General features: G+C 42.2%; 3 protein-coding genes across 3 annotated transcripts in view; all 3 read left to right on the top strand.

Annotated features, from left to right (window-relative positions):
• Positions 1 to 16,885, top strand: part of LOC145268940 (protein LZIC-like) — a 264,815-nt gene that overhangs the window by 170,519 nt on the left and 77,411 nt on the right. The gene's annotated exons all lie outside the window — the stretch shown is intronic.
• LOC145271286 (uncharacterized) lies at positions 7,089 to 8,252 on the top strand. The gene has a single exon (XM_080126841.1). The coding sequence runs from the start codon at positions 7,089 to 7,091 to the stop codon at positions 8,250 to 8,252; it is 1,164 nt and encodes a 387-aa protein (XP_079982967.1).
• LOC145271271 (uncharacterized) lies at positions 10,370 to 10,918 on the top strand. The gene has a single exon (XM_080126830.1). The coding sequence runs from the start codon at positions 10,370 to 10,372 to the stop codon at positions 10,916 to 10,918; it is 549 nt and encodes a 182-aa protein (XP_079982956.1).

The raw sequence follows: 16,885 nt of genomic DNA, 5'->3' as shown, positions 1-16,885 counted from the left end.
ATTAGTGCGTATCTGCGCTCAGCATCCGTGCAAAATCTGCTGCCGGCATATATCAGATGCCAACCTTCGGAACAGCAGATTGGGGCTTTTTCCATGATACATTGGCAATGTTTTTGTAGGAGTAGGAAGCCCATTCCTTCTTTGCTCCAATCTGGAGCAAGGCAAGTTGCTCTGTCTTTGTCAAATGTTGCTACCCCCTTCTGGACTAGGTGAATTATAACTTGCTTGGAATCTTTGAATGCGTCTTCAAGGTTTTGATTCCAAGCAAATTTGGAGTTTTGTTTGACAAGGTCCCGAAAAGGCACCATAACTGGACCCAGTGAATATGCCCAGGCTACTTGGTTGACAAGCCCAAACCATGATCTGGCATCAGTAATTGTCCTTGGGACTGGAAAATCCTGTATCGCTTGTATCATGGACTCAGAAGGGGTCACTCCTGAAGAAGTTATCTGGAGGCCTCCAAATTGTACGACATCCTGACAGAATTGGAATTTGTCGGTGTTGAGCACAATTCCATTCTTAGCACATTGGAGCAGAAAATCGAAGGTATGATAAAAGGCTCCCTCAATGCTAGAGTCATATAGCAGGGTATCGTCTACTATCTTCACCTTGCGTGGGATATCTTTTATTATCTCATCGTATCTGCGAGTGTAAGCATCCCCAGATGCGACATATCCTTGAGGCATCCTAAGATACATGTATCTTCCCCACTCAGTTATGAAGGTGGTTAATGGTTGAGATTCTTTGTCTAAGAGAATCGAGTGGTATCCATCAACAGCATCTAGGACTGTTTTCTTTGTTCTAGGTGGCACTTGCAGTGCCAACTGGAATGGCGACCCAGTATGGTGGGTTTCTCGCTTGCATTGAGAATTAAGGTGTTGGTAATCTATTGTTCTCCTTGGATTACCATTCTTTTTGGCAGTTATTACCATAGTACTGCACCAATCAGTAGGCATACCCACGGGTACTGGAGCTATGATACCTTTTTCTACATCCTTCCAAAGGGGTTGTCTTACTGGTTCCTTGAAGTGGAAGGGTACAGGAATTGGGTTATGCCTGGCTTTAGGGATTGCTCCCTCTTTGAGGTGAATGTGGGCAGCTGGGCCGGACATGGCTGGAAATATCCAATCTTTGTTGAATGTCGTTTTGGCAAACTTTTCTAGGAGCCAGCTCTTAAGTTTGCCTATGTTATCTTCTGTTGAACAACCGCCAGTAGTGGCAACACTCCTTTTTCTTCCCCTGTCCACGGTTTCAGAATTCCTTCTTTTATCCACCTCTCCACTTCTTCCTCGAATCCTTTTCTTATTTCTCCTCGCAGGGTGTTTTTGTAGCAGCCCACCTTATTCTGTAGTTCTGGGGGCCCGGAGATCCATTTCCATTCCACCGTCCACCTCACGCCATCAAACTTCGCCAGGAAATCTTTGTCCTCAATGCAGCAAACCTCCGGTTTTGGGGTTCTGACGGTTCTATCACCTTCCACTCCTGCCATCCCCACTGCGCCGAGATGTCCAAACGTCACTTGGCCCCCTATTAACGTAGCGCCCCCCAGTCGGTTAATTGCACTCATACCTATAATCACGTCGACACCACTGACCAGATGGATCAACACTAGGGCTTGCAGTCCAATGGGCACCCCTTGCACCATTACTTCCGCTGTCGTCTCTCCTAGGCATTTCACATCCCTGCCATCCACGGTCCTAATAATCCTGGTTCCGCTCCATGACCTCGCGACATTCCTCGCTAACAACGTTGTAGTGCAGCCTGTGTTGACAAGGGCTATGGCTCTCTTCCCATTGACTACCACCGGTAACCGAGGCAATGTTCCATCATGCGCCATTTCCACACAGAAGGGGTAACCACTGGCGCAATAGCTCCCCTTCACTCGTTTCCCTGGTCCCGTGCAGCAACACAATAGCGGCTAATATGCCCCACTTGTCCACATCGGTAGCACGTGATCCCCGGTCTCGGCTCTTTGCAGTCCTTGATCAGATGAGGACCCTGGCACCGGAAACACTTGATGGCAGGTCTCCCCTCCTGTCGCCTCGCCGGCTGCCTCTCATTCAAGTGAGGCCTCATGCACATATTTCCACTCACAGCTGCAGCCACGATTGGGCTTTTAACATTTTTCACTAGGACTCTGGCGTGGACCAAGAGATCGTCCACTTCCATAGAATGGATCCCCATGATTCTCTGCATGTTCGCAGAGATTTCCTCTGGGAAGCCGTTCACTAGGTACAGCTTTACCGTCATCTCCAGGCTCCTCCCCACGTAACCAGCCAACCCTGCCAGTCTCCTGATCTCTGCCACAAAGACGTCAACGGACTCGCTGGTCCACCTCAAACTTGACAGCTTGCCAAGTGCTCCAAATGGGCCCTCAGCGAAGGCCAATTTCAGCCTTTGCTCCACTAAGGCAAGGTCTTCCTTGTCTTCATCTCGCATCTGCTGGTAAATCGTGAGGGCTTCCCCCTCTAAGTATAGCGGCAGCAGGGTGACCACATCTTCTATCTTTTGCAGCTTCGCCACCATTTTTAATTTCTCCAGCCACTTAATCAGGTCACCCCCCCCCAGTAAAGGGTCTCAACATCTGAGTGCTCAGTCTCCACTCAGCCATGTTAATTTGCTTGATGTGCCGAAATAGTTTGTCGCTTTAAGGACACTGCTGTCCGAACTTTCACTTTCTGGTTACCACTTGACGTGTCTTCTCTCCACTCCAAAACGAACTTCTGCAACTTTAGCTTTTCTCTCCCCGAATCCGACTTTTATCTTCTACAAATACAACTTCTCTGCTCGCAATCTAACTTCCGAATGCCTTCCTTCCCCAAATCACTCCTCTTGTATCTCCAATCAGGAGCATCTCATTTGCATACCTCGTGGTCACACTGTAGGAATATAAAGTAACAGGGCAGCCATTTTTGTTTCTTTCTTCTTCATTATGAACACGAGGTAAGCCACACAAAAACGCGGTCGGTCGTTCTTGTTTCTTTTTTTTCATTTACACCACACAATACAAATATAATTTACACTGATCCTTTGGCAATACAAATATAATTTACACTGATGCTTTGGCAATACAAATATAATTTACACTGATCCCTTGGGCAATACAAATATAATTTACACTGATCCTTTGGGCAATAGAAATATAATTTACACTGATCCTTTGGCAATACAAATATAATTTACACTGATGCTTTGGCAATACAAATATAATTTACACTGATCCCTTGGGCAATACAAATATAATTTACACTGATCCTTTGGGCAATAGAAATATAATTTACACTGATCCTTTGGCAATACAAATATAATTTACACTGATCCTTTGGCAATACAAATATAATTTACACTGATCCCTTGGGCAATACAAATATAATTTACACTGATCCTTTGGCAATACAAATATAATTTACACTGATGCTTTGGCAATACAAATATAATTTACACTGATCCCTTGGGCAATACAAATATAATTTACACTGATCCTTTGGGCAATAGAAATATAATTTACACTGATCCTTTGGCAATACAAATATAATTTACACTGATGCTTTGGCAATACAAATATAATTTACACTGATCCCTTGGGCAATACAAATATAATTTACACTTATCCTTTGGGCAATAGAAATATAATTTACACTGATCCTTTGGCAATACAAATATAATTTACACTGATCCTTTGGCAATACAAATATAATTTACACTGATCCCTTGGGCAATACAAATATAATTTACACTGATCCTTTGGCAATACAAATATAATTTACACTGATGCTTTGGCAATACAAATATAATTTACACTGATCCCTTGGGCAATACAAATATAATTTACACTTATCCTTTGGGCAATAGAAATATAATTTACACTGATCCTTTGGCAATACAAATATAATTTACACTGATCCTTTGGCAATACAAATATAATTTACACTGATCCTTTGGCAATACAAATATAATTTACACTGATCCTTTGGCAATACAAATATAATTTACACTGATCCTTTGGCAATACAAATATAATTTACACTGATCCTTTGGCAATACAAATATAATTTACACTGATCCTTTGGCAATACAAATATAATTTACACTGATCCTTTGGCAATACAAATATAATTTACACTGATCCTTTGGGCAATACAAATATAATTTACACTGATCCTTTGGGCAATACAAATATAATTTACACTGATCCTTTGGCAATACAAATATAATTTACACTGATCCTTTGGCAATACAAATATAATTTACACTGATCCTTTGGCAATACAAATATAATTTACACTGATCCTTTGGCAATACAAATATGATTTACACTGATCCTTTGGCAATACAAATATAATTTACACTGATCCTTTGGGCAATACAAAACCGACGGTGTTGACATTGTTCTGATTGTTTATAATGCATATACATTCTCAAGTTATCGATTTTTCTTATCAAGCACTCCACTGGAGTTGTAGTTATTAACACTGATATGCTCAACACATCGTTTGGATTTGAAACCGACGGTATTGATAGTAATGTGAATTCTATATAACAGATGAATAGACTTTCACCGAATTAGTTTAGAGATAAATAAATGTGGAAATGTGACTCGACTGTGCCACATTTGGTTTAAATCATTGCAGTCACCAAAATACCATATTCACTCCATTTTTATTTTGTTTGATTTTGGACATCCACATGAAGGTTAAGTAAGATTTTTTTTTACAATAATTTGTAAGGATAACTCGTGACCTCAGAAGGGAATAATTAAATCTACTGATGCATGTTATACCTGGAGTCGTTTGTCAATACGCATGGAAGAGATGGATTTGATCGCTGATGAAACAATAGTTTGTCAATAATTGAAGAGTTGTTTCGGATATTTTGGAAAAGAAAAGAAATATGAGAAAAATGTATATGGGGATAGGGTCTTACTATTTCTCTTAGCTAATGTGAAAAATCTTTTTTTTTTGTAATAGCGAGTTGCTGTTGAACTCAAGGTCAACCACTCAAGTCATTTATCATTTAAAGCATAGGGAAGTCAAAAAGTTGGATAAATGAGTGCCACATGAATTGAACCATAATCAAAAAAATCATTGTTTTGTAGTGCCTTCTATGTTCTGTGCAACAAAAACGACCCATTTCTCAAGCGAATTGTGACGTGTGATGAGAAGTGGATCTTCTATGACAATCGGCGATGTTCGGGACGGTGGTTGGATGCCAGAGAAACTCCACAACACTTCCCAATGTCAAAATTGCACAAAAAAAGGTTATGGTGACTGTTTGATGGTCTGTAACAAGTCTCATCCATCACAGCTTCTTGAATCTGGGTGAAACGATTACAGCGGAGAAGTACTGCTGACGAAATTCACCAGAAGCTTCAACGTATGTGCCCGAGATTGGTCAATATGAAAAAGACCAATTCTCCTCCATGACAATGCTCACTCGTGTCGCTCAGCTGACCCTGCAGAAACTGAATGAATTGGGCTATGAGACTCTGCCTCATCCGCCATATTCACTGAACTTCTCGCCCACCGATTATCACTTTTTCAGGCCTCTCTACAACTTCTTGCATGGAAAATGCTTCAAAATCCGATCAGCCTTCAATGACTTCATCTCTTCCAGAACTCCAGATTTCTATGCTAATGGGATAAATAGTTTCCCATTTGCAAAAATGTGTCAATTCTAAAGGTTCTTATTTCGATTATTAAATTTTATTATAAAAGGAGTTGAACGTCAAAAATGACATTATTTTTGCACCCACCTAATACTAGTGTGGAAAAGCTTTTACAGGAAGGGATTAAAACTGAAGTTTTCATAAAAGAAAAAGAGTCAAGAAAACAAAGAAAACCTGAAATGCTAACAGCCCCCTACTTGCTTGTATCCCTGGGATAATCGGGCGAAAGGGTTCCCCCCCAACATCTCCCACTGATGGGCTCCGAGGCGGGTATAGAGTAAGGAAGATGAAACTTTAAAAAATTATTAATAGCATCCAACAAAAAAAAGACCCCATATTGATTCTAGCTCGGAATACACAGACTCAAAATCAAAACCAACTATAAAAATATTTCCAAGATTCATTGGAGTCAATAGAGAGCAACTTCATTCGCCAGATGCAATTAAAAGTAATCTAAAGGAACAAGGCATCATAAACAGCCAAAGAGTAATAACAATAAAGAAAAACAACCAAATGATTCCAACAAACACCTACATCCTAAACTTCAACGCCCTCAAAACTCCTACTGAAATAAAAATCTGTTATTTAATAGAAAAAGTAGAAGTTTATATACCAAACCCTTTGCGATGTCACAACTGTCATAAATTTGGCCATCACAAAGACAGATATAACAGACTGTAGCGTCTACCCGGGAATTTATTTTGTCAGGACATTTGAACATTTCACCGTTTCCGGAGAGCTCCAAAAAAAAGACAAAAAAAGGCGTGGCGCCAAATTTCAAGAACTCTCTCGACCTCTTTTTTGCTCGGCACCCGAAAGGTTAAGACGCGTTACTGTCACGCTCCGTCGCTTGTGCACCACACACCTTGTGCCGATTTCCCTTGATGAAACAACACACAAAAAGAAAGAAAAACATTCTTATCTTTCCTTCAGCTCCTTACTCGACGCATTTCTTAAAAAAATTTAATTTCCAACGTAACGTTAAAAAACATTGAACCGGTCAAGAAGGATTTCTTTTCTTTATCTTCGGACTAAAAAATAACACGAGTGAGATATTCCAGGCAAATAAATTCACATCTATTACAAAGAGCTAAGTCTGATGATTTGTTTGTTTTTAATTGATTTTTCCAGATGTTTACTTTCGTATAAATGTTTTGAAAAATTAATCGTAAGTGAGATGCTCGTTGTTTTTGCCCAGCGAGCACCTCGCTTCACTGGTGACCCCTCTTCTTCGTCAGACTTTGGCAGAACACGCAAGGAAATGTGGATATTACCTGTAATTACACAAGGGAAAATTCTCAGCGTCTACGCGCACACCGAAATGACGTACATGTCGACCTTAGCGGCGCATCGGTTTTTCTAGGCGCAACGGATCTCACGGAGATTTTCTGCAATCATCGTTCTCTTCAACGCTTTCCCCACGATGGACAGTGAGGCGCTTCCTTCAACGACGGCTACTCAGGCTATTTTGAGAATTCCTCCTTTTTGGACGCACGATCCAACATTATGGTTCGCACACGTAGAGGCCCAGTTCTACACGCAAAGGATTCTGAGCGATGTGACGAAATTCAACCACGTGGTGGCCGCATTAACGCACGAAGTGATGGCTGAAGTCTGCGACTTGATAATGGCACCCCCTGGATCGATCAGCTACGATTATTTCAAATCGGAATTGATTCGGAGGACAACCGATTCACAGCAAAAACGCCTTCGTCAACTTCTCCTAGAAGAAAAACTCGGAGATCGGAAACCATCACAGTTACTCAGTATGAAGCTGTTGATGGGTGAGAACTCACTACCGCCGGACATACTTAAACAACTTTTCGTTAATAGACTGCCATCGAGTATTCAAATGATACTCGCCTCTTCGAATGACTCCACAACCATCGAGGAGCTAGTGGACCTAGCCAACAAAATTATGGACGTGACAGTTTCCATAGCCCCAGTTCACACGCCCAACTCTAACGATGCCCCGCCTAACGTCGCAAACCCCTCCACGGATATACGCGAGGAACTAGAGCGTCGGGCTCAAATGATTCACGACCTGAGTGAACAGTTACGTGACCTCGAGCTCAAACCAAAAATGCATAAGCACCCCACTGAGCGAGTCCGTCCCCGGCGATTTAGCAGCACTCAGAACAGCGGTGGGCTCTGCAAGTACCACGCGCGTTTCGGTGAAAGAGCTTACCGATGCCACCAGCCATGTTCATATACGAAGAAACGTCTCTCGGGAAAACGCCCAGGCCAGGCAGTAGGAGCGGCAGACACTCCTGACAAGAACAACATTCGTCGCACCCTGTACGTGACCGATAGAACCACTGGTATACAATTTCTCGTTGATACCTGTGCGGAAGTCAGTATCATCCCTAAGAAGTTCGTGAAAGAGAAGCGTCCTCAATCAAACCTATTTCTACACGCAGTGAATCACTCCTCCATTCCTACTTACATCGATAACATTAAATCTTGGATTACAGCGCGCACTACATTGGGTCTTCATCGTCGCGAAGCTACCCGTTCCGATTTTAGGGGCGGATTTTCTGCACCATTTCGGCATCCTTGTAGATGTCAAACGTGGCAAACTCATTAATAACAACACTGAACGTTCCGTGCAAGGCATAATCAGTGGGTCGACCGAGATCAGCCCAGTTATACGTAAAGACACCACGGATCCGTATGCAGATTTGCTGCGAGGTTTCCCGGAATTAACTCGTCCTACATTTAACGGTGACAAAGTCAAACACGATGTCACTCATCATATCCAAACAAGGGGACCGCCTGTGAGCGCGCGCCCGCGCAGACTTAAACCCGATCGTTTAAGGGCGGCTAAACAAGAATTTCAGCACATGTTGGATTTAGGCATTATTCGACCCTCTAATAGCAACTGGTCATCGCCACTCCACATGGTGCCAAAAAAATCAGCCGGCGAATGGCACCCTTGTGGGGATTACCGCGCACTTAACAGTCGCACTACTCCGGACAATTACCCTATTCCGCATCTGCAAGACTTTTCTAACTCGCTTCAGGGAAAAACAGTGTTCTCCAAAATCGACCTTGTTCGCGCGTACAACCAGATTCCCGTACACCCAGAGGATGTTTCTAAGACTGCGATCACAACTCCTTTCGGCCTTTTCGAATTCTTGCGCATGCCCTTTGGATTACGTAATGCAGGGCAATCTTTTCAACGTTTTATCGACGCAGTTTTGCGAGAACTACCGTTCGTCTATGCATATATCGACGATCTCCTCGTGGCAAGGGCATCAGAACGTGAACACTTACAGCATCTGCAGCAGTTATTTCATAGATTGACAGATTATGGCGTTATTATTAACCCCCGAAAATGCGAGTTTGGAGTTTTCTCACTTTCGTTTCTCGGCCATTTAATCGACAAAGAAGGTATTCGTCCCCTTCCAGAGAAAGTCCAATCTATAGTCGATTACCAAGCTCCCACTTCACTTCGTAAACTTCGAGAGTTCCTCGGTTTAATTAATTTCTATCGACGTTTCGTGCCCCATTGTGCTGAAATCGCTCAGCCATTAACCGACATACTCAGAAATAAAAACAAAAAAAATGAGACGATTACATTAAGCGAAACGGAATTACGTTCCTTCGATATGGTCAAGCAGGCATTAACAGAAGCGACAATGTTGGTTTTTCCCCGTCCAGATGCACCCCTAGCTTTATCCATCGATGCATCCGACGTTGGCATTGGAGGTGTACTGCAACAATTAGTGGATAATACTTGGCAACCACTAGCTTTTTTCTCAAGGCATCTTCAGCATGCTGAAACCAAATACAGCACCTTCAGCAGGGAACTTTTGGCCGCATACTGCGCAGTTAAACACTTTCGTTATATGTTGGAAGGATCCACTTTCACGCTTGCTTGCCAAGCCCGGAAAACACTCACCCAGGGAAGCTTGCCATTTGGATTTCATATCACAATTTACTGTGGATATCAAGTATATCAGAGGGAAGGAGAACGTAGTTGCAGATGCATTGTCGAGAATGCACATCGATGCCATTCAAGCGATTGACGAGATCGACCTCCACCAGATCGCCATCGACCAACGGGATGACGAAGAATTAAATCGCTTACGTCACTCCGAAAATCTAACTTTCAAGCAAGTCCCAGTACCTTGTTCCAACGAGACAATATGGTGCGATGTTTCGAACGGTCATGAACGCCCCTATGTACCCCTTAAGCATAGGCGAGCTGTCTTCTTTCAATTACACAACTTGTCACATCCTGGCATTCGTTCCACGCAGAAGCTGGTGACTTCTCGTTTCATCTGGACAGCCATTAACCGAGACGTTCGCGAATGGACCAAGAGTTTCGTCCCTTGCCAGAAATCGAAAGTACAGAGGCATATTAAAAGTCCCCTTGCTACCTTTGCAACCCCTGAGGCACGATTTCAACACATTCACATAGATTTAGTGGGTCCACTCCCACATTCGAGAAACTGCACATACTTATTGACTTGCATCGACAGATTCTCTAGATGGCCTGAAGCCATCCCCATCGCAGATATTTCCGCAGAAACTGTTGCCCGAGCCCTGGTTACACATTGGATATCGCGTTATGGTGTGCCTCACACCATCACAGCCGATAGGGGCAGACAATTCGATTCCTATCTTTTTTCTGAGTTTTCTCGCCTAGTGGGAATCAAACACATAAGGACTACCTCGTACCACCCGGCGGCAAACGGCATGATCGAGCGTCTGCACCGTCAGTTGAAAGCAGCTATTAGAGCACATTCCGACCCTAACAGGTGGACAGAGTACCTCCCCTTCATTCTATTAGGCATTAGATCCACCATAAAAGCAGATATTGGCTTTACGCCTGCCGAAATGATTTACGGAACAACGCTGACTCTTCCTGGACAGATGGTCGCACCGACCACTCCTACACGCATGCCTGACCCAACAAGTTATACCTCTCGTGTGAGGGAATACTTGGCGAAACCTTTTAACGTTGCCCCGAGAACACAGAACACACGCACTCACGTCCCCAAAGACATACAATCGTGGACTCATGTGTTTGTTCGGAACGATGGAGGCACAGCTCGACTGCAAACACCGTATTCCGGTCCCTTTAAGGTATTGAAACGCTACTCAAAGTTTCTCGTTATCGACATTGACGGAAGACGAGATTCAGTCAGTGTTGATCGCCTGAAGAAAGCTATCCTGGATAACGATGTGCTAGCACGCAAATGGACACAAAACACTGCAGTTCAGAACGGAAACTTTGATTCATAAGTAATTACAACTTCTACAAGATCAGGCAGATTAGTGCAACGTCCTCATCGATTTGCTGTGTATACCCAGTGACTTTTCCACTTTCTTTTGTTCGACATACTGTCTAGTAGGGGGGTATGTAGCGTCAACCCGGGAATTTATTTTGTCAGGACATTTGAACATTTCACCGTTTCTGGAGAGCTCCGAAAAAAAAGACAAAAAAAGGCGTGGCGCCAAATTTCAAGAACTCTCTCGATCTCTTTTTTGCTCGGCACCCGAAAGGTTAAGACGCGTTACTGTCACGCTCCGTCGCTTGTGCGCCACACACCTTGTGCCGATTTCCCTTGATGAAACAACACACAAAAAGAAAGAAAAACATTCTTATCTTTCTTTCAGCTCCTTACTCGATGCATTTCCTAAAAAAATTTAATTTCCCACGTAACGTCAAAAAACATTGAACCAGTCAAGAAGGATTTCTTTACTTTATCTTCGGACTAAAAAATAACACGAGTGAGATATTCCAGGCAAATAAATTCACATCTATTACAAAGAGCTAAGTCTGATGATTTGTTTGTTTTTAATTGATTTTTCCAGATGTTTACTTTCGTATAAATGTTTTGAAAAATTAATCGTAAGTGAGATGCTCGTTGTTTTTGCCCAGCGAGCACCTCGCTTCAAGACCACCAACATGTAAAAACTGTGATTAATGAGAGAACACATTAATTGTGAAATATCATTAAAATGCATAAACTTTAAACGAAAACATGCAGCTGACTCAAAAGAATGTGAAGTTTGAAAAAAGAAAAAACAAATAACCATAATGAAACACACCAAAAATCCATCAAACCCAGAAGTTAGAAGATTAGCTGAGAGCACATCAGACTCAATAACGTATGCAAATATAGCTAAAATGACAAATAACTCGATTTCTAGACAAGAAATGTCACAAAACAATCTGATTGAATTGATGAAAGAATTAAGATCACTAGTAGAAACATTAAATCAAAATTTAACTATGTTAACTAAATGGGACCTAAATGAAAATCCCCAATCCCAGAATGATGAAACTACTACTACAAACCAAACAAAACAGCAGTAAACGCCAAACTTACCCAAAAATACTATCATACCCAAAGATCTTTCCCCACCAAAACAAAACCTAAGAAAAATCAGCATAGCAAACAGAAAATAAAAATGGTGCTGGTTGAGGATGAAAACAAATTCGAACTAATCGAAACCAAAAGCTAAGGACAGAGAAAATCAAGAAGCCCAAATAAAAACAAACCAAAAAGCCTGGAGATCGAAAAATCTCGTTAACGTTCCAAATCTAGATCCAAACCAGAAATAACACCAAATGAACTACCACACCAAAAACCGAAAATGATACAAAAAATGGAAGTAGATGCACATTCGCAAGCACCTACAAGACCTCCCCAAAAGCAAGAAAGATAAACTATGCAGAGGAATAATAATTAATTCACAAGCACAATAAATCAATGAATTGCCGTGGACTAAAATCAAACTATACCGAACTCCTTATTTTTATTTCACTTTTCAACCCAGCCATAATCTGCCTTCAAGAAACCTTCCTGAAACAAGAAGACAACATCAATATAAAGAACTTCCAAATATTTAATTACGTTCATAACTCTGGGGAGTAACTATTCTAATCAGAAACGATATACCCCACAGCAAAATAAACATAACTAACAAACAAGCAATTGCCATTAATGCCACCCTACATAAAATTATGACAGTTTACTCTCTATATATCCCACCAAATGATGACATAGATAAAAAAGATAAAAGATGTAAAGACACTAATAAAAAGGGCAAAACATTAGAAGAGTTTATCAAAATCTACATCTGCATATATCAAAATGATATATACTTCCTTAATGATGGTCCACCTACACACATCAACCCATCAGCGGAAATCATTCAGCCATCAACCAAAGCTTATGTGACCCATCACTGTATATGGACTTTAATTGGAAAGTACATGATGACACTTGTAGCAGTGACCATTTGCTAATAGAAAGCCCAATATTCGACAATTAAAACTTCCCTGATGGAAACTAAATCTGGCCAACTGGCAACTTTACAAAGAAAAATGTAGGTATAGGTTATATCACATAGTCAAACAATGTCACAGTAAATTTTTTACAGAAACATTACTAGAAATTGCAAATGAATGCATTCCTAAAACCTCAGCATCTAACTGACACTGGTTTGACAATAAATATTGAGAATCCATCAAATTGTGAAAAGCAGCTCTGAAGAAATTTCAGAAGCAGCCCACAACTTGATGGAATACAAATTAAACAGAGCTAAAGCTCTAGAATAACAAAGGCAGTTAAAAAAGAATGCTAGAAAAATTATGTCAACAAATTAAATTTCTCCGCAGAACCAAGAGCAATATGGAAGATGATTTGAAAAATTGCAGGTAAACATCAATCAACAGCAATTAAACATTTCCTTAAAAATAACTCCAGAGTAACTGATAAAACGAACACAGCAAACTTATTAGCTGAAACCTTTTCCCAAAACACATCTAATCAAACAAAATGCCGAACAGTACTAACTAAACTTTAAATCGAAAAACCTGGATTACAATAAACGGCTTACATTAACGAAATTAAAAAAATTCTATTAAAAGATCCCACAACACAGCTGTAGGACAGACAAAATCCATTACGAATTCTTACGACAACTCCCTACAGAATTAATAAAATTACTGAAACTATAGAATAATGAGACTTATATTATTGGCAACCTTCTGTCTCTTGAGACAATGGCATTCTGCACCTAGTTTGGTTTACTACAGCGTCTGCTGTGGCTAAATGGTCCAATTTTAGATTTGCAGCTTCATTGGCAGGTGCTGCAGTTATAGTCATTGGTAGGGATGGTGGGGGAAGCAGGCGTGGACTGTATCCTTTCTCGCCTGTAGTTCTCTTTTCTTCACATTGTCTTTCTCTCTTCTTTTCTGCTAATTTGATGCCGTCCGTGACCTTTGTTTGCCAGGCTGTGTGATCCGATGACTCTGACTTGAGATGTGGCTGAATGCCACAAGTCTTCAGGTCTCTGTTGCAGGTGTCTTTGTAGTGCAGAGTTGGTCATCCGATTGGCTGTGTTCCAGAGACCAGCTCCTCATACAGGATGTCTTTGGGGATACGACCAACTTCCATTCTGCACACATGACCAAGCCAATGCAAGTGTCTTTGAGCTAGAATGGCAAACTTGCTTGGTATGCCAGCCTGGGACAAGATGACTGTGTTTGTGACTTGATCCTGCCAGGAGATGCCTAAAAGGTGTCTGAGTTTGTGCATGTGGAAAGCATTCAGTTTTCGTTCTTGGTGTGAGTACAAAGTCCAGGACTCACTACCATAAAGAAGAGTACTCAGCATGCAGACCTGATATACTCTTATCTTTGTGTTTAGTGTCAGCAAGGTGTTGTCCTACACTCTCTTTGCTAGATGCTGTCGTCTGACTCATGGAATGCATAGTGCAAGAGCAAAGAGAAGAAGATGCCAAAGAGTGTAGGTGCCAAGACATATCCTTGCTTCACTCCGCTCTTGATTGGGACGGAGGCTGAGGAAGATCTATTGTACTGGACGGTGCCCATCATGCCATTGTGGATTCATATTATAACATTAAGGAGTTTGGGGGGACATCCAATCCTGAGAAGGAGGGTGAAAAGACCTGATCTACTGACCAAATCAAATGCCTTCGTCAGGTCGATGAAAGCAAGATATAAGGGATTTCTCTATTTATGGCACTTTTCTTGCCACTGCCTTATTGAAAACACCATGTTAATCATTGACTGTTTGGCCCGAAACCCACATTGTGACTCTGGGTAAACACAGTCAGCCAGCAGTTGAAGGCGGTTGAGGACCACCCATGCATAGGCTTTGCCCACAACGCTGAGGAGGGAGATTCCGCGATAGTTGTTACAGTCACTACGGATGCCCTTGTTTTTGTAGAGCGTGACGATCTTTGCATCCCGCATATCCTAGGGTATCGTGCCCTCTTCCCAACACCATAACAGGAACTCATACAGGTAACTCAGGAGTTTTCCCTGCTTTCAAAATTTCTGGTGGAATTTCATCACTGCTTGGAGCCTTTCCACATGAGAGTGAGTCAATGGCCTTCATCAGTTCATCAATTGTAGGTAGGGAGTTGAGCTTATCCATGGTGGGCAGCGATGCTGTTCTCTATAGCTTTGTCACTGATGACATTTTCCCTTGGTAGTGCTCAGCCCATCTTTTTATTTGTTTACTGCGATCTTTGATGACTTCTCCAGAAGTAGACTTAATCGGTGTAACCTTGAAGATGCTGGGACCAAAGGCTTTCTTCATCCATCATACATGACCTTGGTGTTGCCACTGACCACATGTCTCTGCATAATCATTGGCACACTAGTGAGAGATCCTCTTGACATTATTGTGGGCTTCTCTGTACATGGCTAGTGTCTTATTGCAGGGCTGTCTTTTGTACTCCAAGAGAGCTGCTCCCTTTTTAATGATGGCAGATTCGTTCTCCTCAAACCATTCTTTGTACTTTTTTGTCCTTTTCCCAAAGGTGTCAATGGCAGCCTTGTACACAGCATCCCGAGTGAAGTCCCAACGTGCCTGGGCAAAGTCTGTGGGGGCAATCATCCAGATCCTTGTTGATAGCCTTGGAAAAGCATTCAGAAGCTTCCTCCATCATCCTCCATCATCACTTCTGATAAGTCAACATGGGAGTGACGATTCTGTTTGGAGCGATGGATTGGTCGAGGATGAAGACGCACCTTGCTGCTGACCAGGTCAGTGTCACAGTCAACACTGTGGTAACTGCGTGCAAGAAGCACCTGGTTCAGCATGGATTTCCGAGTGATGACAAAATCCAGCTGGTGCCAATACTTGGATCTGAGATGTCTCCAGAACATTCTGTGGTGTAACTTGGTGGCAAAGGTGTTGGTAATGCAGAGGTTTCTGTAGGAGCAGAGTTCCAGTAACCACTGGCCATTCTCATTGAGCTTGCCAATGCCAAAGTGTCCAATGCCAAAGTGTCCAATGCAGTGTGGCCAAGACTTGTGCTCTCCACCTACCCGGTTGTTGAAGTCTCTGAGCAGGAACACATTCTCATTTTATGGGATTGGTCTGATTCTTGTACCGAGCTCCTTGTAGAAAACATTTTGGACGGCAGGCAATCAGAGTGTGGGGGCATAGATACTGAAGATGTTCATTGGACCTGAGGAGGTGACGAGGTGCAGTGACAGGATGCACTCAGTTCCTTAGGAAGGAGGTTCCACTGATGGCAGAATGGAGTTGCACACTGCAAAGCCGACTCCATGAATCCGACGTTCATTTGATTCTAGGCCTTGCCAGAAGAATGTGTAGAACTTCCCCTTGAAACTGCCACTGTTGACTAAATGTGTCTCTGTCAGCAATGTCAATGTTTCATTTGGCTAGCTCACGGTTGATGATTGCTGTTTTTCTAGCATCATCAATTTGTTGAAAGTCGTCAGAGAGGCCAGAACACATAGTTCTAACATTCCAAGTTGCCACCCGCAAGGCTGATGGTTTCATTTCCTTTATATTTTTACTTTGTGCTAGGCTTTTTCAGTAAGTCTTCTTACTGATGAATCTTTACACACCTAAGGAAACAAGCAAGCTGTGGTTTTGTAGGAGCTTATTGCCAGAGGACTGCTCGGGTTGTGACGGGCAGTGACTACCCATAGGCTCTAGAAATCCTTCTCACTGTCAGGAACAAAATCTGTACCTAACTCTATGCCAATTAGTGTTAAGCCTAAAACGGGTAACTGCTGACTCAAGGTGCAGGCCTGAGTGGATAATAAAAGAACCTTGATTTGCCCATTTATCAGGGTCCCCCTCTCTGGGTTGCAGGCAAACTCCAACGGAAAGTCAATACAATCGGTGCTAGTGCAGCTGCAGGAGCTTCCAGAAAGATGTTGCAGAGCCTCATCATCCATCTCTAAACTGG

The sequence above is a fragment of the Euprymna scolopes genome, chromosome 4, assembly GCF_053919585.1.
Source record: "Euprymna scolopes isolate OS-2025 chromosome 4, ASM5391958v1, whole genome shotgun sequence".
In the NCBI taxonomy this organism is placed as follows: Eukaryota; Metazoa; Mollusca; class Cephalopoda; order Sepiida; family Sepiolidae; genus Euprymna; species Euprymna scolopes.
The sequence above is the reverse complement of the archived record's forward strand: the minus strand, read 5'-3'. Positions and strand labels throughout refer to the sequence as shown.

Coding starts and splice junctions, on each gene's coding strand:
- LOC145271271 (XM_080126830.1), top strand. CDS start 10,370: ATGATCGAGCGTCTGCACCGTCAGTTGAAAGCAGCTATTAGAGCACAT.
- LOC145271286 (XM_080126841.1), top strand. CDS start 7,089: ATGGACAGTGAGGCGCTTCCTTCAACGACGGCTACTCAGGCTATTTTG.